Source organism: Mesitornis unicolor, unplaced genomic scaffold, assembly GCF_000695765.1.
Source record: "Mesitornis unicolor isolate BGI_N332 unplaced genomic scaffold, ASM69576v1 scaffold41946, whole genome shotgun sequence".
Classification (NCBI taxonomy): Eukaryota; Metazoa; Chordata; class Aves; order Mesitornithiformes; family Mesitornithidae; genus Mesitornis; species Mesitornis unicolor.
This window is the reverse complement of record NW_010192444.1, coordinates 16,103-43,605: the sequence shown is the minus strand read 5'-3', so window position 1 is coordinate 43,605 and position 27,503 is coordinate 16,103. Positions and strand designations below refer to the sequence as shown.

The 27,503-nt window shown below is 41.7% G+C and overlaps 1 protein-coding gene across 1 annotated transcript in view; it reads left to right on the top strand.

The window, feature by feature from the left end:
* The window catches only part of CBL (Cbl proto-oncogene, E3 ubiquitin protein ligase), a gene marked incomplete at its 5' end in the record, with an annotated part of 27,660 nt that extends 237 nt beyond the window's left edge, over positions 1-27,423 (top strand). Inside the window, 15 exons of the mRNA XM_010187098.1 lie at positions 1-36; positions 12,754-12,900; positions 14,228-14,384; positions 15,880-16,001; positions 17,027-17,164; positions 17,954-18,041; positions 18,596-18,727; positions 19,156-19,359; positions 20,510-20,641; positions 21,696-22,073; positions 23,016-23,110; positions 23,635-23,790; positions 24,288-24,391; positions 24,859-25,041; positions 27,143-27,423. Coding sequence (XP_010185400.1) covers positions 1-36; positions 12,754-12,900; positions 14,228-14,384; positions 15,880-16,001; positions 17,027-17,164; positions 17,954-18,041; positions 18,596-18,727; positions 19,156-19,359; positions 20,510-20,641; positions 21,696-22,073; positions 23,016-23,110; positions 23,635-23,790; positions 24,288-24,391; positions 24,859-25,041; positions 27,143-27,423 — 2,353 coding nt within the window. The remainder of the gene's footprint in view (positions 37-12,753; positions 12,901-14,227; positions 14,385-15,879; positions 16,002-17,026; positions 17,165-17,953; positions 18,042-18,595; positions 18,728-19,155; positions 19,360-20,509; positions 20,642-21,695; positions 22,074-23,015; positions 23,111-23,634; positions 23,791-24,287; positions 24,392-24,858; positions 25,042-27,142) is intronic.
* Between the last annotated feature and the right edge of the window lie 80 nt (positions 27,424-27,503).

Below are 27,503 nucleotides of genomic sequence, written 5' to 3'. Positions count from 1 at the left end.
GAAAGAGCGGATGTATGAAGAGAATTCTCAGCCAAGGTAATGGGAAGAAAAGTTTTCAAATATTTAGGATATAAATTTGCGTTAGTGAGCAAAAGCTTGGACAAATGTCTGCTGGTTAGTATCTTGTGTGTACAAGAAAACAGACTTTGGCAAGATTTAAGTCAAAGTGTGGAGTTTTAAGTAAACTATATTTGGTATATTGAAACCTGAGAGCAAGAGTAAGTGTTGTGAGCCTGTATAGCCTTAGTTGTTGTATAGTTCAGGTATGTTAAGTTAACGTAAGTGATAAAATCTGCTGTGGATAGGTTTTGTAGTCCTTTGCATTCTCACATACAGAATGCCTTACAAGAGAGGATGATAAGGTTCAGGATGACATTTCTGGCAATTTTGGGAAACAGTAGAATACTTTGTTACATGGCAAAACAGTCATCCAGATGAAAACTTCTTGTGATTGGTCTTTAGGCTTTATAGAACTTTTCCTTTTACTGGAAACAGAAACTGTCCAGGATTTCCGGAGGTGTAGGGGAAGTAACCTTGTTTGGTGGGAATAAAGCATCCTACTGAAGCCCCACAACTGTCATAAATTGGGAACTTTGTATTTAAGGTAGATCAGGGTGCCACCCTTGAACTCTTATTTTGATCAGAAGGCATCGCTGAGATCAAGGAACATCTTCAAGGTGAACAGCAGTTGCTGGAAAGGCTAGGTGGGGGCAGAAACTGCAACTGTATCTGAATATAAGGCTCTCTGATGAGCATTGCATTATACCTGAAAAGGTGCGTCATTCCTTCCTCCAGCTTTAAGGAAAGGAGATCTAGGGTGATTTAAGAACAGAATAACGCTCTGCAGAAGATTAATCTTATTTGTCTCACTATTGGCAGCAGGTCTAACAGAGATATATGCAAAGCATACGATTGTAACTTGAAACTTGCTTCAGGATTTTGGAGTAAGTGCTGAACCTAAAGAAAAAAAAAGACAAACCCTAAAAAAAAATACCAACAGTGGAAAAAAAGTGAAAACCACCCAGTGGCTGAACATAATTGCTCTGGGGAGAATATGTGGTTAACGCCCTGGTAACTACTTGCTTGAATTACTTGTGGGAGGGCAAGGGGAGAGTGGAGAAGTGCTGGCACATGTTTCTGGTATAACATTGAACTCTGTGTAGTGTATTCTATACTACTGAACTCCAACAAAAAACTGTGATAGTGGCACCAGAAAGTATTGTTAATGCTGTTTTATTTTTCACCAGCAGTGCTGAAGAATGAGTTAAGAAATGGAAGATTCTTTCTGGGTTGTTGTTTTGTATTATTTCTCTGTGAAATGATAAGATTTACTCCTAGAGTTTGAGACAGGGTTTGAGGAGTATAAATATGGCATCTTCATGTGATGCACTTGCTGCTTTTGAAAGTTTAGTTATCTTTTTGAGGCCTTCAGAAGTTGGATGCAATGTAATGTGCAAACTCAAAAGTTAGGTGTAATATTATCAATATTATTGGGAGAATGTGGTTACTATAGGTGCAGCTGACTCATTGCTGGTGAAAAGGGGAATCCGGGAGATGGTCCTAGCTGGAATTTTCAGAAAGTGTTATGGAAGATAATAGAGAAAAAAGTGTTTGGTAGCCTAGGTATGTTTTGTGGATGAGGCCATACTTAATGGAAAATGGCACTTTTTTAGCCTTCACTCAGATCAAAATGAGCCACAGTATGAAAAGCACTTTTTATTGTGAATAAATTGATTAAACGGATTAAAATTAATTTCTGTAATCTGCTGGAGCTGGTCATTTTCTGGTATCTTTCTTGTGAGTGACTTTTGCAGTGCAGGGGGTTGCTCTCAGACTACTTTAAGTAGCATTCATCTTAAAAAATGTTGTGTGTTGCTCCCATGTTATAGGGTTGATGTAATTTTTCTAGAATACTTACTAGTACCTCTAGAAGAAGACTTAAAGGGCATATGAAACTCTTTAGAATTTATCTGTGATACTTGTTCTGGGTAACTGTGCGTGGATCGTGATGTGTCCATCATAAATAGGGAGCATCTGATGAGTAAATAATAGATAGCTATGTCAATCATAAGTCAAACATTTCACTTCCATCCCTTGTTTCTTCAGAGAGAAGCAAAGAGAAATATTTCCAGGAAGTTCATCATCCTCGTCAGTTTATAGTCAGACTGATTGACAAAAGGGAGCGGGCGAAATCCAAAGCGACAGATGTGAACTTCAGAAGCAGGATTCCAGTAGAGGCTTGCTTTCTCACAGTACTGCCGGGAGTCTTGGGGGAATCGCTAATTGTACCATTTATGAATACACAGCTTACCGGGGAAGCAGCTGTGGTCAGGCTTGTAAACAGAGGTGTAAAAGCAGAATCGCATCCTGACTGGTCTCGTTACCTCTTCCTTTGCTTTACACTCAGCCCAGGAAGCAGCAGTTACTGCTTTGTCATAAAGGGGAAATATCAGACGCCTTTCTCCTGGTGGTGGTAATGAGCGTGGTAGCTTTCTCGATATTCTAATTTGCCATAGAAAAGAAAGAGGTTGGAGTAGTCAGTGCAGATGACTTGCATACCAGTTCAAGAGAGATCTGCACAAGGAATGGCCCTTTTGGTTCAGCTAGAGATTCTGTGAAATGTTACACTTCCAGTGTCAGACTTCGTGGTTGTGTGAGCTTTTCGAACCTGATCACTATAGGTGCTGTTTGTTTCATCTGAAATCTAGTTAAATGAGTTTTTGCTATAAAGGCACCTTCAGATTTAAAATGTATGTATGTATATAAAAATTTGGTTTGCTCTTGACCTCCTATAAGTTTGCTGCTAATATTAGTCTGCAGTGTTTTGAAAGCATGCCTTTAAAAATCTAATCTGGTGTACTGAATAATGGCTTTGTCTTGACTTTTTCTGACTTTTTTTTTCCCTGTTGTCCTTGAAGCTTTTCTCTTCCTGTCTTCCAGATTTAGCACTCTTTTTGTTTCCTGTTGTGTATGCTCTCATTTTCCTCCCCTAAATGTCTCTTGATGTAGAGCAAATGCACTATTTTGACATTTGCATAACCAGTGTGAAAGCTGTGTGGGTGTTTGCTACTAGCAAACAGACCAGTAATTAGACATGACCGCTGTCTGTCTTAGGTTGCAGGATCAGAATTGTCTTGATCACTTGAGCATCAACCTTCTGTTTTCATCATTTCTGAATTACTTAAAGCAGTTTAAAATCCAGTAGTACAAAAGACGATTGCAGTTGCATATTGAATGTTTAAAGGGGTGTTTGTAAAGAGAACACATGCCTTGAGGCTTTCTCTGACTTTCAAGCTACAGTAGAGGAGCAGGGGTGCGAGAAAGGGCTAGAAAGGGCTAGAAAAGGCTAGAAAGGGCTAGAGTGTTTGTGTGAACACTCGCTGTGCTTACGGATGTGGGTGAGCGTTTGTTCTTCAGTTTTAAGCCCGTTGCAGTTACAGAGCTGCTAAAAGTGAACGCAGCTCTCCCGGGTTATACCTTCACCACCGTCAGCGTGCTGAGAGCATCCTCCTGTTGTGGCTAACAGCACAGCTAGCGTGACGTCCAGTGCTGTGAGCGCTCTATGGCTTTCTTAGCACTGTAACGGCTGCTTTGTCTCTGTAACGCTGTGGTTTTGACGTATGGTTGTTCAGATGAAGTTGTTACTCTTGCATAAACTCATACAGCAACTTTTGTGAAGAGAACTCATTTTATTAGGAGAGCTTTAAAAATGTTATTTAAATTCTGTTGAGTTCACTTCCCTATCTGTTTAAAAATTGATGCTGTTGAGGGTGCTTTTAAAGCTATGTATGCACTTCCTGACTAATAAGTACGTGCAGTAACTTCTTGTTACTGTTCAAAGGCTGGGTTTTACCAAGTAGATCACATTAAACTCGGGGACTTCTGTGTAGGTGTAGGTTTTTTAATGGAGATACTACTGCTTCTCTAAGTTTAGATGGTTTAGCAGGTTGGTTGGGTTGTCCTTGCTAACAGGTAGGTTGGTCTCTAGAACCAAATTCTACATTCAGGTATCTGGTAAAATAAAATGGTAACATCTGCAGGCTTTGGAATTGGAAAAAAGTAGTATTTCAAGAGTTAATAATTCTGGATGTGTTGTCATATGCTTGCAGTAAGCTAAAGGCAAGTCATACAGTAGTTGGTTGGCTGGGCTGAAGGAATTAGCAGGTGTTCTTGAAGATATACACATTCCCAAGACTGTTGGTTCTTACTCTTTATAGTTCCACAGCACTTTCTAATCCAAAAGACATTTTAAGACTTGTCATTTTACATTTTAAAAACAGAACAAAAAATACTCGAGGGTGAAGTTCATAGAGTATATAGCTGAAACAGTGCAATAAAAGAAGTTCTGTAGAGGGTACTTAACAGGCCTATAAAGTAAAGGAGAAAGTGACACGTCCTTAGCACTGAGTAGCTTGCTGTGCTGTCTGCAGTGGTAAATGATACTTCTCTGACCCTGTAAATGTGAATTTCTTGAGTTTACTTTTTAACTAACAATAACAAAAACTGGCTAAACAAAAATATTTTTTCCTGTGATGTGATGGTTACATTGACTGACAGTGCCAGTAATGCTAATGCCAGGACTGCTCTGAACGTGCTGAACTTGCCTAAGCGCTCTTGATTACAGTTTAATTTAGAGACTCAGTGGTTATGTTGGAATATTTTTTGTTTCTATTGCAGAAAGCTTTTACTTCACCGGACCTCTTACTTGCATGGAGGAGCTGTTATTCATCAGCTTTCCCCACTACATAAATTACTCATTGCAGCAGCTTTTTTGCAGTTGTGTAAATAGATTATACTTCACGTGACAGGACAGAAAAATAGCTTACTGATCAGTAGTCAGAGATAGGAATTGTCTATTACTTGGGAAAGAATGAATTAGGCTGAAGAATCCATTTTCTGCCAATGAATTAAATTTACTGCATAAGTTAAAACAGTCTATGATGAGGGAAAAATCAGAAAAATTATTTTAGAAATAAAATAAAACAGCTGCAAGTGTTTCCATGTAAGAATGCAGTTATCTAAGCTGGGAAGTAGTGGTTAGATGAAAGGCTGAGGAGAAGTAATTACTCAGGATGTGGACTGGATGTTGAGAAAATAGCACACGTTATTTTACTAGTTCAGCTTGCCTGTTTTAGAAAACAAACTGTTAACAAACTCGGTCATCGGAACTAATGTATCCGTAGAGGAGAAAACGGGGTTAGGCAGGAAGTATTATAAACCCTCTCCATATAACATGGAGTTGAAAAAAAGGTTTGGGAAGCTAGTCTGTGTTTCACTGTTGTCTTTCTGACAATAGCCTTATGGGATGCTGGCTCAGCAGGTTTTCATATTCTTTTCTAGCTCCAATGTTAAGATTTACTAATTTACACAGGAAAAAGCTACCCATATTTAATGTCTCCTGGAAATGACCGTGCATCTCCCTAAAGGAGAAGGAAATGCATGAAGCATGACTTGGGGAATAAAAAGTTATGATAAACAGGTTGTGTCTGTTTCCTTTTTCCCAAAGGGTGGTGGGATGAGCCAGTCTACAAAATCAATGTAGAATTAGCTGATGCTGTGAGATGCTATCGTACAAGCAATTAATTTGCTGGTTCTAAAATGTTTGGTTTGCTGTTGGTCTGCTATGTTACTTGTCCTGTGGAAGCACTGTAAATGTTACAAAGCAGTGGCCTGGCATAACTTTGTAAGGTGACTTCTGTTGAGGCAGTAATAGTTAAATGGAATTTCATTCACTTCCTGTGTTGCAAGTCTCATTGAAAGTAGTTCCGCTGTTTCTATTTTTAAAGCTGATTGCTGTGTGTAGAGGACTCTGAAGCTGTCTCAGAGTTATAAAAGACATCTTGGGGCCACCTCAAGCTTTTCCACTTACTGCTTATATACATAGGCTGGAGTTTTATGTTGACATGAAGAGCACACAGCTAACTTGCTGATGTGATAGTAGGATATAAGATACAGGTCTTTATGGAACCAGGTGCAGCCACCTATCTACTGACATGGGGTCTAACTGCTCATGTCTGGTGCACAGTTCATAGCATCTGAAAAGCATGTGTTAGAACTTCACATCTTTGTGGTTTCTGAAAGGTGCATTTTACTTGTTGGAGACTTGTTAAAAGCTCTTAAATCTTCAAAGTTTCAGTTGTAAGATGCATAGTAGTTACAGGAAAAAATAATGTTTGGCTGTTTGCAGGACTCAAGAGTTGTGGTTTTGGTTGTGTTCTGGTTTTTTGTTTGTTTTGTTTCCTTAAGTACTGGGGCTTGCATTTACCTGTAGTGGGTGCTGACTCTGTTGCCCAAATATCAACTGGTGATCTGTAATTCCAAGGTCACCCCAGAAGTGAGAGGTCAGGAAACCTGTATTTCCTTAGATACGATTTCTTTCAGTAATACTTAGTAAGTGGATAGCATTCTGCAATAACGAGCATGTGAGAAGGAAGTAGAAATTTCCTAGCTGTAATGCTAGCTGCAAGCACTTTCTGTCCTTCTGCTGCCTCACCTGTAAAATGAGGTAACAAACCTTTTTTCCCCTCTCCTCAGAAAATTTAATATGATCTCATATTCAGAAGACTGTCAAAGCCCTGAAGGAAGTCTTATTCGTCAGTAGGGTTTTGAGGGGTGATTAACAGAAAAGCAAAGCATCAATTGCTCAACTAGTGGAAATAACTGCAGCTCTACATATCATAAACTTACATGGAGAGCCACTGGGGACTTAAGACTGTGATACCACAGAAGCCATTTTGGACTGTGAGTTGTGTGAAAAAATACGAGTTTGCAGCAGTAGCAGTGAGTGCTGTGTACAGCAGTACAGTGGTTAGTGTGTTTTCCCTCAGTTTAACTGAGCAATCGCCTCACTTCCAAGCCACCAATTTCTGAAGATTATCTGAAGAAAGGAGTTGGTACATCTGCATTGTCCTGGGTGAATGTGTGAATTCTGCAATTCTGTGAGGGCAGAAGCAATTAGAAATTGCATCATCTGTTCTAGGAGCCTCTGATTTTTAGTGAATGAGTTTAGTGCTAAGGTATCAGACACTTCCACATCCTCTGTAATGCTTTTCCTTTAATTTTCCGTTACAATAAATAGGTATACTTCTAAAAAAATGCTCTCTGGTCATTCCTCCAGTGTATGGAGATTGCATTTCTTGTTATTAGCTGAATTTTTGGGTCATTCTCCTTTAAACAGCCATGTACAGAGAGCCATTTCTTGAGTTTTGAATAGTATGGTTTTGCAGTAACTTACATCCTCTGAATTCTTTTTACTGTCTTGAATCTTCACTGTTGATGTGTAATTGTAGCCACTTTGGCACTGACTTTATGAAATAGAACATTTTCTCAGCAGTACGTTGTGATGAAGGCAGTTGAGTCATATTCAGCTTAATTTTGTTTTGGCGCCAAGGTGGAGGTGTGGCTGTGTTTGCCTTAGCTTCCTGTGAAGAATCGTTGTAAATGCAGCCTATTCTTAGAGAGGCCGAACAATGTTACTTGTGAAAACCCAGTGTTCGCAAGTGTAACTGAAGTCAGTGGGAGTGCAAATACCAAAATCCCTTTGTAAGTTCAGTCATGAATAAGAAACACATACATACAATAACTTCAGGGAAGTGAAGCATTTTGTAGTTGATTGTCTTGTGTTACAGCTCTTAATTTCTCCGTGCGGTGGTGTGTTTAGCGTGCTTTCAACAGAATGAGCTTCACAGATGTGACATGATGTGCATGTCAGATTATGGCATGCGAGCACAATATTGTGACTGCATCATCCAGTGGAGCAGTCTCCTTGCTGTGTGTGAGGAACAAATTATTCTTTGTCAGCTGGGAAATAGTTCAGAAATATTGGAAGAAAATGAAAAAATTCTAGCTGGTAGTGACAGAAATGGTAGTGCTGTAACATTGCCTTGAGGTGAGTAAGGCATTTTAGTCTTCAAGAACATTAGGTGCTGTATTACTTTGCAACTTGAATTAATTTAACTAATCTTGTCAATGCAGCTGAAAGAGGCAGTGCTCTGATTAAAGCCGTCCTCTGCCGTTAATGGTTTTGCAAGACAGCAGCCTGTACAGTGGAAAAATGCTTTTGTCCAGCAAACAGGAAACTGGAAAAGAAAAATCTGCTATAGGTCTGGAGGAGGCAACCGCACCAGAAAACCCAGCTGGGGCCCAACCCGCAGAGGAGCTGCAGCGAAGAACTACGGTGCAAATGGAAGTGCCTGCTCGACCTTTTGACTTCCACTAAGATGCGTGGAGCAAAAACAGTCATGAAGCAGGAAGGAAGTAGCACAACCACAGCAGAGGGGGCACGGAGGAGGAAGGACGAAGGAACATGCCTGTTCACCCTGCAGAGCCCCCGGCAAGCCTGGCCCAGCTGTGGGGAGCCAGCTGATAATGAAGCACTGGGTAACTGAAGAAACAGTCCTGCTTCACGCTGGTTTTTGGTTGTCAAAACAGTTGCTTGAGAGCTGCATCTTTAGAGCCCTGTCAGTGCAATTTTACAGGCGAGCATAATTGCAGCTGAACGGGTTCTGGTGATGATTCTGGGTTGTTAAACAGTTCTCTGTTAACATTATGTATATGGAAGGAATAATGCCTCTACACTGCAGGTTTTTTAGTAAGATATTTTGTTGCTGTGTAAAGTGGAAAAATATTTGGCTTTCTAAGCTTTCACTTTTTATGTATGTCATTGATTCATTGTCTGACAATAATAAGCTGAATACTGTGCATGTATGTGTGAAAGCACTCACAGGATCATGAAATCCTACCTGAGCTGCAGCTGTTGTTCTGTCTCTGGACCTAACCCCTGACCAGAAACATGCTGTAGTTTTTCGTTTGAAGCTGGTACAGGTGTTGCCTTTAGCTCCGTTGCATACAGTGAGGAGAGGCAACTGATGTGGCCTGCGGTCTCTAGGTAACGTTTTCAAAAGTCCTTATATGACAGGTGTCGGTGGTTCCCAAGCTGTTGTTGGCGTACCTCTGATGCAACTCTTGATAACAGTATTCGTATTCGTTACTGTGTTTAGCTAAGAGTTTGAAAGAGGGCCATCACAGTCTGTAAGAAACGTGGAAGATTGCTGGAGATCTGTGGTCAAAAATGTTTGGGAATCTCTGGTCTAAGTCACTTAAGTGTTCTTTGAAAATATTACCCTTCTTCTGGGAAAGCACTTGTTTTTGTTTAGTTAAAACAATGGAGATGAGGACAGTTGCTAGTGTTACTAAAAATAAAATACAATCATAATCACTAAACTTCAGTATGCCAATAAAAATGTTCACTAATTGCAAGCAAGCATTTATTTGGTCTGTATTAATTTACAAATGTGTAACTTGGCTTGAGTGCACTCTTGAGGGAAAATGTTTGTACTTTTAGCACGGGATTAGTAGCTACTTGCTGTGCATGAAAGCTAATTACTAACAATATTCTGTAGTTTGCTGCTCCTGTGTTTTCCCTGTTATTTAGCTAAGATAGAGCTGAATGTTTGTAAAAAATGGTAATGTTAAGAATGGAAAATCTTCAGTTATTAGAAGCTTTTTTGGGAAAAGCCTACCTCAATGTGTGTGTGTGTGTGTGTGTGTGTGTGTGTGTGTGTAAAATACTTTGTTTATCCATCCTTAACCTGCCTAAGTTCATTCTACTTTTGCTGAAATGCTGCACTCAGCTGACTGCAAGCGCTTCCTGAAACTCAGCTAAGGGAGAAGGCTCTTAGGCAGAAGTGATAAGCAACTCAGGAATATACATTGTTGTCTTGCAGTGTTAACTGTTGCTGTTTGAACCATGTACTTGTTCACTTAGCCTCTTGGTTGAGGGTCAGAAAGGCATTAGTGCTCTTGCCCCGTCATGCACAAATTTTCACACTGTCCTGGCCAGCAGTAGGAGAGTATATGCCTGAAATTACTTCCTTTCCATCTACCAAATATTGCATACATTAGTCTCAAGCATGCTTAGAATTTTTTCCATGAATAGCACTTGATTTTTCAAGTGGTAAGAGTGCTAGCAAGTCAGTGCTAGCTTGTGCCGTACACCTAAACAGGTTTAGCTTTGCCGACTTTGTGGAAATCACTTGGCGTTAATGCATTGCTGTGAGATGCCACTTTACCTGCTGAGACTGCACACAAATATTACATGCTTACCCTTCAAGGAAATGATTACACCAGCATGGGCAGATGCACAGATACTACTGAGGTAGCTGCCTGGTTTTGTACTGCTGCAGCTTCTTTGAGTATCTATACGTCTAGGTCCTGAGCCACTGATCTTCATAAATGTGATTTTGATCCCATGGAAAGCCATTATTTAGTCTGTTTTTCCAACACACAGGATCCTGTATATTTTAAGACATGCTGAATAAACATTCCTAACTCCAGAAGGTGAGGATTGCAGTAGCATTCCAAAGGTATAACAAAACTGCAAAAGCAAAGATGACTAGTGTGCTTCACTTAAAAAGACAAGGGAACTTTCTGACAGCCCCTCTTTGGAGGCCAGTTAACTGACGGAGTGGTGAACAACAAGGCTTTTCAGTGTGTGGTTATGGAATCAAACAGCCAAATCTTATAGCTGCTTTAAAATACACACAGTTTGAATATGTAATGTATAGAATCATGAAGGTTGGAAGAGACATCCAAGATCAAGTCCAACCATCAATGTAACACCACCATGCTGACCACACTGCCTCTGATCTAAGCCAGGATGCCATTGGCCTTCTTGGCCACAAGGGTATGTTGCTGGTTCATGGTCATCCTGCTGTCCACCAACACCCACTCTTCCCCAAGCCTGTAGCGTCCATGGGGTTATTGCGACTGAAGTGCAGGACCTGGCACTTGGCCTTGTTGAACCTCATACAATTGACCTATCCAGGTCCCTCTGCAGAGCCTTCCTACCCTCAAGCAGATCAATGCTTCTGCCCAGCTTGGTGTCATCTGCAAACTGACTGAGGCAGCATTCAATCCCCTCATCCAGATCATTGATAAATATACTAAACAGTACTGTCCCCAAATCTGAGCTCTGGGGAACATTGTGACTGGCTGTCACCTGGATTTAGTTCATCCAGCACAGAGCTGCTGAATGAAGCAGCCTACAGATCTGGGTGATTTTACTTCTGTTATTCTTGAGCACCTGTTGTTATTGGACATATATGAAGTGACGAAACCCAGAATCCCTTGCTGCATAGCTGGCACCTACTACAAACACTTTCATCGGCTTTCATTGCTGAGACACAAATTAAAATGTAGTTGAATAAATAAGAGAACTACTGGCAAAGAAGATGCATAGTTTTGAGTCCTGCAGACCTTCTAGTCTCCCCAGACTGTATCAGCGTGGAGAAAGGGCTCATGTGGAGTGGAGTAAATGTAGAAGATATGTCAGGCAAAGTAGGTTATTTCCAATTGAGTTTAGACTCAGTATGACGTGGAGCTAGAAGACCTAAGCCCAAACGTCCAGGGAGATTTTTGCAGAGGGGCTGGAGGCAGTTACGTATCTCCTTTAGCTGAAGGTCAGTTCTGCAATCAGGCAGATTAACAGGATAAGTACTTCAACTAGGAATAGCATGTCTGGAGCAAATGGTATCTGAAAAATGTCCAAGATTAATTGAACTGGAACTAATCCAACCAGGATACTAGAAACTGGTGAAAGACTGGAACTGGGGGGAGCTTAGTTCACTGCCAAAAACAGCTGTCTTTGGAGAGGTGACACGCCTCAATAGTAGCACACTTAGTGAGAGAGCTTGGAAAACAGGGCATTAAGAAAATCGTATGTGACTAGGCATGCTTCTAGCCCCTCTCTAGATGGTTCAGTATTTTGTAGACTGCAGAGTAACTTGTTGCTCAGTGTCATAACTGAGTCTGTGCTGGACATAACTTTGTTGTCCTTTCCCACATGATACTAGTTCCTTCTTTTACCTTCAAGCATGTGATGTGGGGGTGAAAAAAAGCCTCTGGCCTAGAAATACCCATTTTTCTAGTGTCTGGAAAATGCAGTGGAGTGGAAGAGAAGAGAGTCGTTCATTATTTGGATAAAGGAATGACATAAAGAGGTGCAACTAGCAAATAGATTTTGTCTTTCATCTGTGAGTAGAAGATGACTTCCCTAGTGTGTAATAGCGCTATTGACTCCTGAGTAGAATGACTGTTAATTTGGTATTCCTGTACTACTACAGACACTGATGCTTTGAGACACCCAAGCTAGCTCTATTTCTGCATAGCACAGAGACAACAGAGAGCTGGCCCCCTTAATGCAGTCACTGGGATTAGAAGCAGGGAAGAAGCAGTCCTGGGCTGCAGTTTGTGCTGCTGGAATTTGATGCCAATCCAATGCTAGTTTCTTGTGGAGCATGTAACCCAAAATGTTCCCAATGCTTCTGTGTCCTTTGTGCTAAGCAGTAGTTCTCCTTTGTGCTCTCCTAAGGAATTTTCGGACCCAAGGAGTCTGATGATGTTTTGGCTCCAATTACGCTGTTACTTAATAGATAAGGTCAGAATATTGGTCTTGGATGTTTTCTGTGAAAGTATTTCCTTGGCAAGGGGTTGCCTTAGAAATAACCTGCCCACCTCAAAGAAGTTATGCGGAGTTAGTAGTTGTGGAGTGTCTTAACAAACACAGACCTTGCTGCTAAGTACTGTGTGATGGATGTGTTCTGAATGCTGGGTGAAAGGTGGTCCCAAATAAGAGGATTTTTCTAGGCTGAGCTAGTTCTTGAATTGTGATAGGTACCATTTCTGTTTAGTTCTGAGTGCTAAACCGTATCTATCTTTTCTAAAAGAAATGTTTGTTTTTGTGCTCCTTTGTAGGCGTAACCTGACAAAGTTATCCCTGATATTCAGCCATATGCTGGCAGAACTCAAAGGTATTTTCCCAAGCGGCCTTTTCCAAGGAGACACGTTCCGGATCACCAAGGCAGATGCTGCAGAATTTTGGAGAAAGGCTTTTGGTGAAAAGTAAGTTTCTAACTGTGTTTAAAAACAGAGATGTGGGAACGAATTGCACACAGCATTATGTATTTTTTAAAATTCCCTTTTGCGGCTCAGAAAGGTCTTTGTCAGGTTAAAATGAACGGTGGGAGAGACCTAGTAGTCATTTCATCCACTCTCTACAGTGAGATACAGGATTGTTTCTACATTGTATTTCCCAGTTCTTTGTCCCATCTAGTATCAAGTGTGAGTCTTTTCCCACTTTCCCTAGGAGACTCTTCTACTGTCAATTCCCCTTGATTATTCTGCGTAAATTTTCCTCTCTTTAATTCCTTTACTTGTAAGTAAGTTCCACAAACTATGCAAAACAATCAGCTTTCTTCTCCCAAAGATTACCATGCCTCCAATATTAGTTGTCCTTTAGCTCAGCCATTATATTAAATCCTTTTCATCTTTCCTCCAATTAGTTTTTCCAATCACTTAGTCACCTTTCTTCTTGCTTCTCTGAATTTTGTCAGTTTGCATAATGGCTTTGTTAAGATAAAATGAAAGAGAAAGTGTAGTGCAATGTTTATTTGCATGCACACTGTTGGAATGTCAGTTTTAATCCTTTTATCTAACAAAATGCTGACTAAATGAACTGTAGAGGTATCCACAGCATGTTTGAGGATGAAAGTTAATGGAGTTGGGTACTGCTTTCTAACCAAGGTAACTAAGGTACTTCACATAAAGTGTTTCATTAGTAGCTGTTGAAACAAAAAGCAATAATATATTTACTCATGAATAACACAGTTGTCTAAAGCTAGGTATGTTCTTTCTATATTTCTATTCCGCTTGATATTTTAGAAGAAAGAAAATATTCTTTTAAACAGAAGCCTCTGTTTTGGCTTCTCATTATCTTACCTCTCCAGTTAATCCCTCTTTAGAGAATTGTTTGCAGCAGCTTTTAAATTGTTTTTAAACTGTCTAGACCTCTGCTGGAAGACTCCTCCTCTGCCAGCTGCAACATTAGGAGATTCTTCTCAAGCGATGGTGTTGTATACAGCCCAGGGTACACACAAGCATTGACATGATAGGCCTGCAGAAAAAGGGAAAAGAGAAAGCAGAGCTGGACTTCGGATTCCAAAATTTTGCATATGCAGAGAAAATGGTTTAAAGTTCATTTAGCTGCTAATTTCCTGCAGTACCAGGAAATCCTGTGCTTGCATAGCATGAATAAGTCTCTCGCGGCTAATTTTGATATTTCTCTCTTTCGTTGTCGTGAGGTGCACACTCATTAAAAAAATGTATGAGGTATGTACATGGTGGTGATCTTCAGACGTATCACATTGACCGATGGCTTTGTCTTCCCCAGGACTATCGTTCCCTGGAAAAGCTTCCGTCAGGCCTTGCATGAAGTGCATCCAATTAGCTCAGGGCTGGAAGCCATGGCCCTGAAGTCAACAATTGACTTGACGTGCAATGACTACATTTCAGTATTTGAATTTGATATCTTCACACGACTTTTTCAGGTAAGAACTGAGGAACGTGAATCACTCGAAATGTGTCTCAGTGCTTTTTCCTGGACAAACTATATTTTACACACTAAAATTGCACTATTTATGTTGTAAAGGATTTGGTTGTCTTGCCCTTCATCCCTTAAACAGTGCTAGTAATACTTAGCACCCTGTATTGCAGTAAAAGTGTGTGATGTTCTGGTTGTAGAAGAAAACAATGCCTAAATATATACTGCAACTGTAAGGCACATTCAGTATCTTGCTATGAATCAGTTTCTGCCTTTCAAAGGTCACTTTCAGACTAAAGTCCTAGCACAACTTCTGTAAGCCAGGAAATGTGACTCTTTGATTATCAGTTTGTCTTTCCTTGTCCTTTTCTTTCTTGTCAGATTTATTTTCCATAGGGGGGTTGTTCAGGATGGAGCACAGGCATGGAAATTTGGGCTTCCCAGCCTTTGAACTGTCACAGCAGGGTGTTGTAGACATGTCTGTGTTCTGTGCACGAGAAATACCTATATTACTGAAATGACATTAATAGTAGGTAAAATTCTAACCCACAGCCTTTAATAGTGCTTAACTGAAAAACACAGCTTCTGATGGTGCAGTTGGGTATTTACAAGAACAAACACTTCTTTGGCTCTGACTTGCCCTTTCCCACGTGATAGGGTGGGTTGTAATTAAGATACGTCTAGATGACAAATTCCCGTGTTCAGTGTTGCAGTGTTGCTGATCTCATTCAGTACTTTTTCCAACTATAGCACAGGGAGCGCAAGTTAAAGTTGCTGCCATTTCCAAGAGCTGCGAAGTTCTTATGGAGAGCTAGTATCTTCTAGAGAAGTTGAGAAATAAGGGAAAACATCGAGATTTAGACACTTGAGCCCTTATCAGGATCGGGAGCTTTCAAACTGTTGTTTTGATGTTTTGTGCATAATTTTAAGGAATATTTAATAAGTATGCTGGTTTATTTATTCAAATCTTAGGCTAGCTAGTAGTCTTCGCCACACCCAAGTGAGGTTAGGTGGTTAAGGAATAGTCACAAGCATCTTATACACAGTGAAACTGAGACAGAGAGGAGAGGTCACTTTCCTGAGGCCATATAGGAAGTCGGTGTCAGAGATCAGACTACTCATGGTTTCTGGTCCTGTGCATAATATTATTTATCCCTGTCTCAGGAATGAGTCATTTTCTCTGCAGAAGCAGCACAAGTTGATAGCTATTCTTGAGCTGTCTTTTTGTGACCTCAGTGTTTTCTCCCTAGGCATTTATTAAAGGAGTTTTCATTAAGGTCTGTTTTAGGTGATGTTTTTATCACTGACAAGAGAGAAACTCAAATGCTAAGGCTGCTGCATGACAATGTAGATTTTAGTTCCTCTACTGTATTCATGGTGTGATAAGAAGCCTGCTTCTTTAACTGAAGAACTGATCCCTTTGATTAAGGAATATTGTATGTGTTATGTGTTGAAACCTTTTAAAAGTGCATGATTAATATATTCCTTTGTTGTTTCTATAGCCATGGTCCTCTTTGCTCAGGAACTGGAATAGCCTAGCGGTGACTCATCCTGGTTATATGGCATTCCTAACGTATGATGAGGTGAAAGCCCGGCTTCAGAAATTCATTCACAAACCTGGCAGGTTAGTGCTTGGCAGCAGTGGCTTTTTTGATCGTTCTTGCTGACATCACCGATTACTGTGCTGACTGAGGGGATTGGTTTTATTTTGTCTTTGTCCTCCTCCCTCAGAAATTTAAACTTGAAAAACCCTAGCTTGTCCCGTATTTGGAGATTACCCTCTGTGTGGTCACTTACCTCCTGCCCTCTCCTACAGCTATCACAGCAGCTCCCTCAGGCATGAGCAGAATGCAGAGGCAGACACTGCCAGAGGAGCCTGAATGGTGGGCTCTTTAGGAACATAAATAAGGGAATGTATCGATGGGTCCCATAACTTTCTGGTGTATATGCATGAAACCAGGAGAGCTGAGTGGATTGCAGCTCCCAGAAGCAGTGTGTACATTTGAAGCCAACTTCAGAGAGATGAGGCAGCTGACCAGTATTTGCTCTGGCAGAAAGCATCATGGTAGGCAGAGTAGACTACAAGGTAATGCTGCAGGCTGGGTGGATTTCAGAGACTGGGAGGGCAACACATGCTTCTGGGTGGGCCGTGGACCTGAGCAGTTTTGGGCTGCCTAATGTCCTGGGTAGAACTTGGTCCAATGCAACAGGGCTGACAGATTTCTCTTTATGGAGGAAGGGACAGTAGTTCATTTCTGGAGGTTGCTACTATGCTGTTAGTTCTGTGCTGGTTTTAAAAATGGAAACCGTGCGTAGTCTATTTGTTGGTTTTGTTGTTTGTTGGGTTTTTCTACAATGATTTTGAAACAAATTATTGTAAAGATGCTAACTTCTCGCTCTGGATTCTGGGTTTAATTTCTGCTGGAGGCCAGTGCTTGAATGCTTTTCTCACTTCATAAAAGATTGCAACATTCTCCTTTGATATGCCTGAGAGTAAATTGAAGAAAGCTGGTATAAATCATCAAGTTATTCCTACTAGTTTTTATTTGCTAGCTTGAGATAGCCAGACAAAGACTGTCTACTTGACATTTAAACTTTTCTCCCTGTTCTAGTGCAAACTGAAGTCTCCTTTCCTTTGTATATTTTCAGTTATATTTTCCGATTGAGTTGTACACGACTCGGTCAGTGGGCCATTGGCTATGTCACTGCAGATGGGAACATTCTTCAGACAATCCCGCACAACAAACCTCTTTTTCAAGCACTGATTGATGGCTTCAGGGAAGGCTTGTAAGTAACTTTATCAAAATTAAGTTTTTTGCCCTTTTGCCCTTTTTCGCTGTGAGTTTGTTTTATAAATCTTAATCCTGTGGTGAGGTCTTGAAATCAGTTGAATGGTAAAACGTACCCTCTGGGTTCATCACATATTATCTACTTCACAGGAGAGACAGCACGGTGCAGAGGTCAAGCAATTGCTATTGACATCACTGTGCCCCTTTTGGACATCTCTCTGCTCTTTCTTTTTATTTAGACCTTGATTCAGGAAAACAGTTCAATCATGTGAATAGTCCCACTGATGTCAGTGGAATAATTCATATGCTTAACTGTTTTGGCACTCGAGACTACTCAGACAGCTCTCTTTTGCACTGTCCTTTGCAGTAGCAGGTGGTAAGTGTGTGTCAGTGTTTCCCTTGTCATAGACTCTTCTCCAGTTGAGTTCTTTATATGAGCCATTGTAACTGATATTATGACATCAATTTTCTTACTCTGGACATTACGGTTTCACTATAGGATGATTTAAAAGAGTAGTATAGCCATAACATCCTGTTTAAAATAAAAATTGCTGCCAGGAAGGGAAACAGCCTTCTATTTATTTTTAAGAATGAAATGTGTGAATATTATTCAATAGTGGAACTCTTCCAAAACTTCAGAATTCAGAATACCTTGAATTCTCACCCCTTGCTTCTCACCCTCATTCTTTCTTTCCTCTGCTGTGTGTTCGTGTGTAAGTGTGTGCACGTATGCGTGTGTGTATATGCACATACAGAGATTTTATTTTTTTTCCCCAACTGCTTACAGTTATTTATTTCCCGATGGCCGCAATCAGAATCCTGACTTGACTGGCTTGTGTGAGCCCACCCCTCAAGACCACATTAAAGTTACACAGGTGAGCAAAGTATTCTATCCCATTGAACTTGCTTGCTTTCTTCCTAATTTCTAGCCTCCTTAGCTGTTTATACAATTCTGTCCTACTTGGTATCCCCGTGGCTTGTTTTTAAGGCTGATGTATTGTATTTTACAGGAGTTGCAGAAATCTTTGCATGGTAGGAATGGGCAGAGGAGATTGCAAAGGTTAGGTGAAGCTTTATGCAGGGTTGACAGATTTTAAGATTTTAATTTTTTTTAGAATGCTCTGCCAAATATTCATTCTTTTGTGCCATTCAGCATGTCTCGAGCTCTGCTTTCCTAGGCCGTTCTTGGGACACCTAAATGAAAATCTGTGATAACTTGAAGTCCACTTTTTTCAGAGCTTGACAGATGTATCTGATACATGAAATTATAATGCAATCTTTGCAGACTTCTCTTCTCCTTTGCACTGTGTTCTTGTGTTTGTAATTTATGTATTTTTTCCTGCAAATCTTATGTTGGGTTTCTTGTAGCTGTGACTAATAATGCTTGTTACTTTACAGTATCAACCATGTCTGTCTGTCTTTCCTCAAGGAACAATATGAGTTGTATTGCGAGATGGGCTCCACCTTTCAGCTGTGTAAAATATGTGCTGAAAATGACAAGGATGTGAAGATTGAACCTTGTGGCCATCTGATGTGCACATCCTGTCTCACTGCGTGGCAGGTAAGGCATTGCCTCTTGGTAAGCTCTCTGAGTGAAGCTAGTTGCTCCTTTACAGAAGCCATATATTCTCTTCTCAAAACTGTTCCGTTCCCTTCAGGTATGGAGATAAGATAGCGTAATTGAGGACATGAGCTCATAATTAATTAATATCAATGCGTCAGTGCCAGCTTCTCCAGCACAGGGAGAAGCTGGTTAGATGCCTGATCTCTGAATCTAGGAATAGGCAAAAAGTGCCAGGGCTAGCTAAAAAGCTGATCTTCTACTTCAGAGGGAAGATACTCCCCATAATAAGCACAGTTTGCCTTTCTGTCTTCATCTCACTTGAAAGGTACCTGCCAAAAAGCAGTTTTAAATCTCTGTATATTAACTATGTGTTTAATGTCTACATTGTAGTGGCTGTTGTAACATATCTCTTGTCTTCCCTGAAGGAATCAGAAGGCCAGGGTTGTCCTTTTTGCCGCTGTGAAATTAAAGGCACGGAGCCAATTGTAGTAGACCCATTTGACCCCAGAGGAGGAGGAGGATTATCACGGCAAGGGGCAGAAGGAACTCCCTCACCCAACTATGATGATGATGATGACGACAGAGCTGATGATTCCCTCTTCATGATGAAAGAACTCGCTGGTACCAAAGTAAGGTCACATGTGGCAGTGTGTACAGGGACTGCATGTTCTGCATCAGCTTTCTGTGGTCTTAGTGATTTGTGTATGTGAAGGGTTGTCAGGACTTTTGAGAAGAAAGATTTCACTCAGTATCAAAAACAGGGATTTAAGTTCGGTTTTGGCAGTTCAGTTTACACTGTCAGTTCTCTTAAGCAATGATGATCACGCTTTGAATTCTTTGATCTTTTGTGGGTTATCTTGTAAGAATCTTTCGAAGGGTGAAAAGGCTGGCTTGACCTGTTGCAATGTACGATTTAGGTTTATAACGCTTTTGCTTAGCAATGCTGGTTTTGATTTATTAGCCCATATCAGCAAAAATTCATTCATTTTCCCCTTCCCCAGTGATGAATACAGCCAACCAGATACAGTCTTCCCAAGGTCCTGATGACTAACTGGGTAGAGGGCAGGCTATTTTGCTGAGGAAGACAGTTTGACTGTCATCTTTTTACATGGTGTCTGATAAATTTGTATAATAAAAATTTGATAACTCTGCCCTTAGTGCTACTTACTGCCAGGAGATATCTACAAGACAGGATTTTTTTATGGATCCCTGCATGGTTTTTTTCTAAAAGCTCCTTGCTGCTTTTGCACATCTGCACTTAGCATTGTTTTACTGCAAAGGGAAGTGGGTTTGAATTTGGCTGATTTTTAATAGTTTAATTCGCTAAAATGTGAATGTGGTGATTGCTGTAACAGCCATGACACTGTAGTCAAGGCAGTTTGCGCAATGCTGCCTGCAGTGATAAGTAGGTTTTGCAGCACATCATGCCCTCTTGTGTCGAAAAGAAAAGAAGCTTGCTCCTGCTCAGTGCCCAGTAAGGCGGGTTTGTTACTCCAGCAAAGCAGCTTGTCTTTTATTATACCATTGCCAAGCGTGCATTTTTAGTTGGGGGCCACAGCTAAGCCCATTGGTGATCTTCAAGGCTTTCTGCAAGTCAAATGCTCTTGTGCTGTGGAAGTGGCCTCAGTTACTGCTGTGTGGTTGTTACTGGTGTAGTGCTTTGTTACCAATTAGGGTATTGAAGCCTGTACAACTCACAGAACTTGAAAGCCTCTCTAGAGAAAATGAACTCTGCTGCATTTTGTCATTTGTTGAATTTCCCATTCTTTTCTTTTTCAGGTCGAGCGTCCTCCTTCTCCCTTCTCAGTAGCTCCACAGGACACTCTTCCTCCTGTGCCGCCGCGACTGGATCTTTTGCAGCAGCGAGTGTCCAATCCACCTGGAGCTTCCAGTCCTGGGACCACTTCAAAGGTCAAACACACTGTTTGCCCTTTCAACTATTATTTTGGTGGGGCAGGCAGGAAGAAGAGCATTCTGGTGAACCTGCACGTTCTCTGTGACATCCCTAAGTACTTTCGCACAAGACTTTTTCTTCTTCCTTTTCTCTCATCCTGTTACACCACTTTCCTTCCATTCCCCACGAGAGCCTAGTCTGTCCTGAAAGTAAATGCTTCCTTCTGGTATCCATGGTAGGACAGTCCTCTTCTGATATTTAAAGAGCTTGTCTTTTCTTCACTTTCATCTGTGCAATTGTTGGAAAGAAGCTGGTCTTAAGCTGAAGTACTTGCTCGCTTAGGGTGACTGGTGTCCTCAAGTTATTGATATTACCAATATCTTCACTGTTTTGCAGCCTCAGCCACTGCTGCCTGTGCCTTTTGGAGCTTCATTTATGGGCTTGTGTGTTGGTCTAGCTAGCAGACTAGATAAGGAAAGGTGTCATATTCCTGTCCCAACTTTTCTTAACAAATTTTTCCATCAAGCATTTTTTCAGATGGAAAACTGAGGAAGGAATTAAATGTGTGACTGGGAGAGAGTGGTTTTCTGACTGACTAGCAGAAGGCAGTAGTGAGATCTTGGTGGTTGGTCATTGGCTGTTGAGATATGAAGAAAATATCCAATTCTATGAATATTCATTGCTGACTGATGAGCGTTAACTTGTATAAAGAACCCACAATTGAACTTTTTTTTATAAATTATGAGTATCCTTTGTTTGGAATCCAATCTAATGCTCCTGTAAGCTTTATTTTATTTTAACCTTCAAGAAAAATAATCTGGGGTGTTTAGTGCCTATCTGTAGCTGCACATAGTCACTGTGTTGCCTCTTCCAGCCTGTAGAGAAGGTGTCTCTGGAGGGTTAACTTGTGGAGATGTAGAGAGTTATCTCCATGTCCTTTGAGATAATTTCTTGTAAAAACAGAAAAAACTAAAACCCAACTCACCTTTCTGCCATCTGCCTCTCTCTTTATTATGTTTTGTGGCTAGTCTGCCCTTGTGAAGCAATATTTGACATTCTTCTGCCTTCCAGGCTGCACCTGGTACTCTTCACAAGGATAAACCTTTGCCGATCCCACCCACGCTCCGAGATCTCCCGCCGCCACCGCCTCCGGACAGGCCACATTCCATTGGGACTGAAAGTCGACCTCAGAGACGTCCCCTGCCCTGCACACCAGGAGACTGTCCTTCAAGAGACAAACCACCCCCTTTGCCCTCCAACCGTCAGGTGGATCTGTGGCCATCCAGGCCGATTCCGAAAGCCCCATCTGTAGCTCTCAGCCCTGGTGACCCTTGGGCTGGGAGGGAACTGTCAAACAGGCACTCTCTTCCCTTTTCCTTGCCCTCTCAGATGGACTCCAGGGCTGACAGCCATCGGCTTGGGAGCACGCTCAGCCTGGACAACCCAGTGGTGAGTAGGCCTATTGGAGGCAGAGGTAATTTGTGAGGAATTAAGTCTTCCAAGGTGCCCTTTTCTCACAGTTTACATCTAAAAAGGACCATCCCATGCCAAGGAAGAGGTGGAAAGGAACTGGTGAATGCCAGGCAAGGAAGAATAATGGGAGGACTTTGGGAAGTACTTTCATGCCTCTTGGGAGCAAGGCAGAAATCCCAGTCTGAGCAGTCATGAGCCACAATTTCATGATCAGTGTTCACCTTTCAATTTTGAAAACTGAGAATATTTTGTATTGGGAGCTGGTATGCTGAGCAACTGTCATTTACTCTTCTCAGTTTTCAGGCCTGTAAAACCTGCACACCGTAGCTGTGATTAGTTTAACACAGTAAAATCTGAGTTAAAGTCAGATGTGTTACTATTACCAACGTCTTGATTTGTAACTCAGTAATTGTTCTCTAAAAGAAATCCCAAGCAGTTTTGCTTTCTTTGATTCCATTCTCATAAATTTTCCAGTTAAAATATCCAGCTGTCTAAAACTGAAAGCAAGTACATTTTTAGCCAGATTGTCTAGGAAAATAACACTTACACAGTTGTCGTTCTGTCTCCTTATGCGTGTGCTTGTCTGCATCTTTTTCCTCTTGTCCCCCATTAATAATTTTGGCCTCTTGGCCTATTTTGGCTGAATTTGCCAAAGCCTTTGGAGTCTCAGAAGATTCGAAGTTCATGCAGTTTTTGTGTGAACAGGCAGTTAGCTACAGGAGAAGAACCCTGTTTGTGCCCTCACTGAGGGAAAACTGTCACAGAACTGCTGGATTTCTAAGGTGTTAGTAAATGTTTTGGAATAAGTGAAGATGCCTCATTCCCCTAGAGGATGTGTTGAATGACTGGCTGACAGCTTTGCAACTACACTGGTATAAGTGGTGTTTCTGATTCCTGGTTTGGAATTGTTTCTTTCAGAGCTTGAACAGTGCTCAACCGACAACCTCAGAGTGTGAACACCCCAAAATTAAACCCTCTTCGTCTGCCAATGCGATCTACTCCTTAGCTGCCAGGTCTGTTGTTTTCTAGCAAAAGTGCTCTTTTATAACTTAGAGAATGGTAACTGTAGGGCTCTCTCCATGCCCGTGCCAGGGACAGAATTTGACACAACTCTGTCAGCCTTGGTTTCAATCTCTGACAGATTCCAAATGCATGATCTAGAGAAAGTTAGATGAAATCAGCATCCCAAAGATCTGTGGGTATTGGTGCTAGTTACTCTTGGCTGTGGCAATAGGAAGCAGGCTTCAGTTGCCATTAGTTCTTTCATGAATTCATTTCTGAGTTGGTCTTTATGTGAAGTAGGGGATGTATAATGTGTATGATATTGTCAACTTTCTTTTGCATAATGACCTTGTGCCAGTGTGACCTTGCAGCTGGGCTGCTGGGAATCCTGAAAGCCAGGTTATATCTTTAGGCAGAATCACTATAATGTTACTGCTTGTTACTGCCACTGTAGATTTTAAAGGCCACATCAATATTAATTAGATTTGCCATAAATGTTTTTCTGATATTTTTATCTTATTTCTTCTGCCTCCAGACCGCTGCCTGTACCAAAACTGCCTCCTGGTGAGCAGTCTGAAAGTGATGAAGACACTGAATACATGTCACCATCTTCTCTGCCTGTGGTGCCTCCAGGTCCTGCTGTACAAAAACCAGAGCTCAAAATGCCTTTGGAAATGACTCAGAGTTTACGGTGAGATTCTGTTTGTATGTACTGTGCTTCCTCCTCACAGCTCTGGGAAAGCATATTTGTTCACTAGAGTGGAGATTTTGCTTGCTCGGTTTGCTGGATTCCCCCAGTGATACTCACCAGATCAAGACTAACATAGGTAACTGTAAATGACATGTGACTACCACTATTCTTTTGCCAAATCCTTGTACAGTATTAAAGAAGTCAGATAATCACTCCCGGCTCTTTCTGCCAGTAACCTTTTGAGAGCAGCAGCAACTGAAATTCAAAATTCTATTAAAAGATTGTGTTCTGGTGGTATCACTTAAACTCTTTTAAGCTGATATGCTGTATTGCAGCAGACATTACTAGAGCATTTTCTGGAACAAATTTTATTTCACATAACGGGGGTGATTTTACTTTGAAGAAGAGATCTGTGCAGAATCTCACTCACAGAGACTAGGTGGTGGTGGTTGACCACAGTCACTGGTCTGAAAGGAAATATGTGTTCTTTCCCTCAGAGTTTTAGACTGTGACCAGCAGACAGATGGCTGTATGTATGAAGCAATGTACAACATTCGCTCCCAAGCAGCATCCTCTGCTTTTGAGACTGTCAACACTTCTGGTGAGTGGGTGTGCTGAAAAAACAACTGAAAAACAGGGGTACAATGAGTTGGTCCCAGTCCCAGTTGGAAGAGAGTTTTAGGCTAAATTAAATGTTACTTGCTTTCACTGTTAAAATAGCTAGGATGCGTGTGGAAACATCTGGGTCTGCGTACTGCAGGCTGCATGTGGGGCTGTTGTTGAGAAGCCTACTTGGAATACACTGTAAAAATACTCCACAGTTGTTAAAAAAAATGCTGGTTTGAAGATTTTTATTTCCCTGGGCAGCAGTTGTCAGCCCACATCTATCATAAGTATTTTTAATCTAATACTACCTTCTGGAAAGAACTTCCGTTGGATGTGGGTTCTGGCTGTAAGACCTTAGTTCTGTGTCCTGTCAGTGTTTGTGGACTGCAGTGGAACGGAGTCTGCCTTGAGAGACAGAGGCTCTGTTCAGTCCCAGAGCTCAGAATGTGCCTTTTATTCTAGATGAAGGGGATCTGGCAGCAGCCACTGCTAGCAATGGCCCTGAAGAGTCAGAAAATGAAGAAGATGGCTATGATGTCCCCAAACCACCGCTACCAGTTGCTATTGCTCGTCGCACACTGTCTGATATCTCCAATGCCACGCCTGCCTTCAGCCGAATGTCTTTGGAAAATGACCCTGTAACAGGTTGGAGAACGCTCACACTCTTGATGTCGTAGTGGGTACTGATGGCTCTCTATGCACGTTGGAAACTTCTGTCACTGACTGAAGTTTTTGTATGTAAGCTGTAAAATCAGGTGTACAAGGCAAAATCGCACTGGTTCTTAGGTGTTCGGTTTGGTTTACAACTTGGAATGCACTGCCTTGGTCATTTAGTCACTGAGCTCGTAAATCACGTTTAAATCAGTTAGGAAAACCTTTCCTCAGCTTAAAGGATATCCCTTGAGCAACTGTTTCCTGCAGGGCATGGCATACCTTTTGCGCCAGTGCATATCTGGACATGAAACAGAACTTCAGAGCATTGCTGCTTCTCACTGTTCCAAGTGAAAGATGACATGGCTGCTGTTGCACAGCTCGTCTGCCTCAGTCTCGACTGCGGTTGTTGCCAGCAGATGGCACAATTGTGCTGTTAGATCCTCTCAGTTCCTTTCAGCAGGGACCTGGTGGCTCACCAAGGTCAGCTTTTTGTCCCTGTGGAGTACAGGACATCTTGTCCTTCTGGCTGCTAGGCACATTCTCTGAGGGAAAAACCAAAGCCTCGTCTCTCCAAGAGCCTTTCAGAATAATGTTTGACTTACTCCCTATAACTCCCCAGCAGCTCTAAAGGAAGCTCTGAAGCTCTTCCTGTCTGGGGGGATTTCAGCATGTCTGAACACCCTGGCAATTTTTTGAGTAAGAGGACTGAGTTTCTTGTTCCTTCTGCTGGTAGAGAGGAGGCAGAGCCTCCTGCACCCAGGACCACTTGCCCTAGTGAGTTTTCTGTTCACCTGCTTCACCGCTTCCCCTTCACTGCGCTTGCCCTTCCTCAGCACAAACAAGAGTTTACTAGTGAAGAGAAGTTTTTAGTTTTACCACCTCTGCCTCACTTTTAAGTCTGTCTCTGTGTCTGTGGAATGCGACAGACAGGGATAAGAAGGGACACAGAGAGTTTACATCCTCCTCCCAGATTAAGTACTGAGCTTAATCATTGACGTGTCTTTGTTTCTGCAGCCCTGAAATAACAGTGCTATTGTCCTGCTTTGTAGTGCTAGGCGATCTGCTAATGAAAAGCTCTGTGGAGATGCTGATTGTTACTGTTCTGGGAAGCTTATGCGGTTTTCTGAAGTATTGGGTATTGGCTACTGCTGAAGCCTAGTGTTAAGAAAGCCTGACTGGTATGGGATACGTTCTGGTAGATTTATGTTCTCATGCGTTGTGTCTTGCAGTTTAGTTTCTTAATCATTTACCAAAGGAGCTGTGCTAGTAATTGCCCTTTCGAATTGACCCATGGTCCCTGAAATTTGAACCAGTTCAAGCTGAAGCTGCTATTTCAAAAGACAATCTGGGGGAGAGAAGTGGCTAGTCCTTTTTCTCAAATGTACAAAAAGCTTTTTATGTGTAAGATGCTTGCACTTTGAAAATTAAGGAGTTGAACTGCACTGTGGTTGGTGAGGAAGCTGCGATGAATTTGTTTCCTGAAGAGCCTTCTCTATCCTAGTGCTTTTGGTACAAGTCTTTCAGAAAGGCTCCACAATGACTGCTTCTTTTCTGACCAGTGCTGCAGTGCCCACTCTTAAAAGGGATACTTTGGACATTCTTAGTCTTAGGGATTTGTCTGTTGTACACCAGTTCTGCTGCTAGAAATCTCTTGAGTTCTTTGTGGAGTTTCTTCAGAAGACAAATAAAACTTTCTTTAAGGTCTTGTCAAATATTCAGGCAGAAAAGCTGCTTCTGATTTGCAAAGTAGGGAAAAATGCTTCCTGCATTGATACAGGAGGTTGGAACCCAAAAGTTATCAGAAGTTGGATTAACACGTTAAGCAGTGCGCATTTTTTTCCAAGGCATTAGCTAAAGCCTTGGAGTGTTTGGTGTCTGGTTTCATTTGTTGGCTGTTCTTTTTTCTCCCCAGGAGTAGTGCTGAGCTAATCCGTACCGTTGTGTGGGAGGATAGGCTGGTTGGAGAAAGTGGCATGGCTTTTGGTGGCACCCTTTTGAAGTGACACTTAAAAGTCTAATGTCATTCCTGTTTTGTTCCGAGCAAGAATCCCATGTCCCTTTCTTGAAGTGATGTGTTTGTTTCTCCTCCCAGGTTTTTCAGATGGCTCTCAAGTTCCAGAAAGGCCCCCGAAGCCGCTGCCACGGAGAATAAATTCTGAGCGGAAAGCGGGGAGCTGCCAAACAGGCGGAGCCAGCAGTGGGACCAGTGCATCGCTGCAACTCTCCAGTGAGATCGAGAATCTAATGAGCCAAGGCTACTCATATCAGGACATTCAGAAAGCACTGGTCATTGCACATAACAATATTGAAATGGCCAAGAATATTCTCCGGGAGTTTGTTTCCATTTCCTCCCCTGCGCATGTGGCCACATAGCACATTACCTCCACACCTGCAACTTCTGCGGACCAACTGCCTGGGCAGCCGTAGCCCAGCTGCGCACCAAAGGGGAAGGG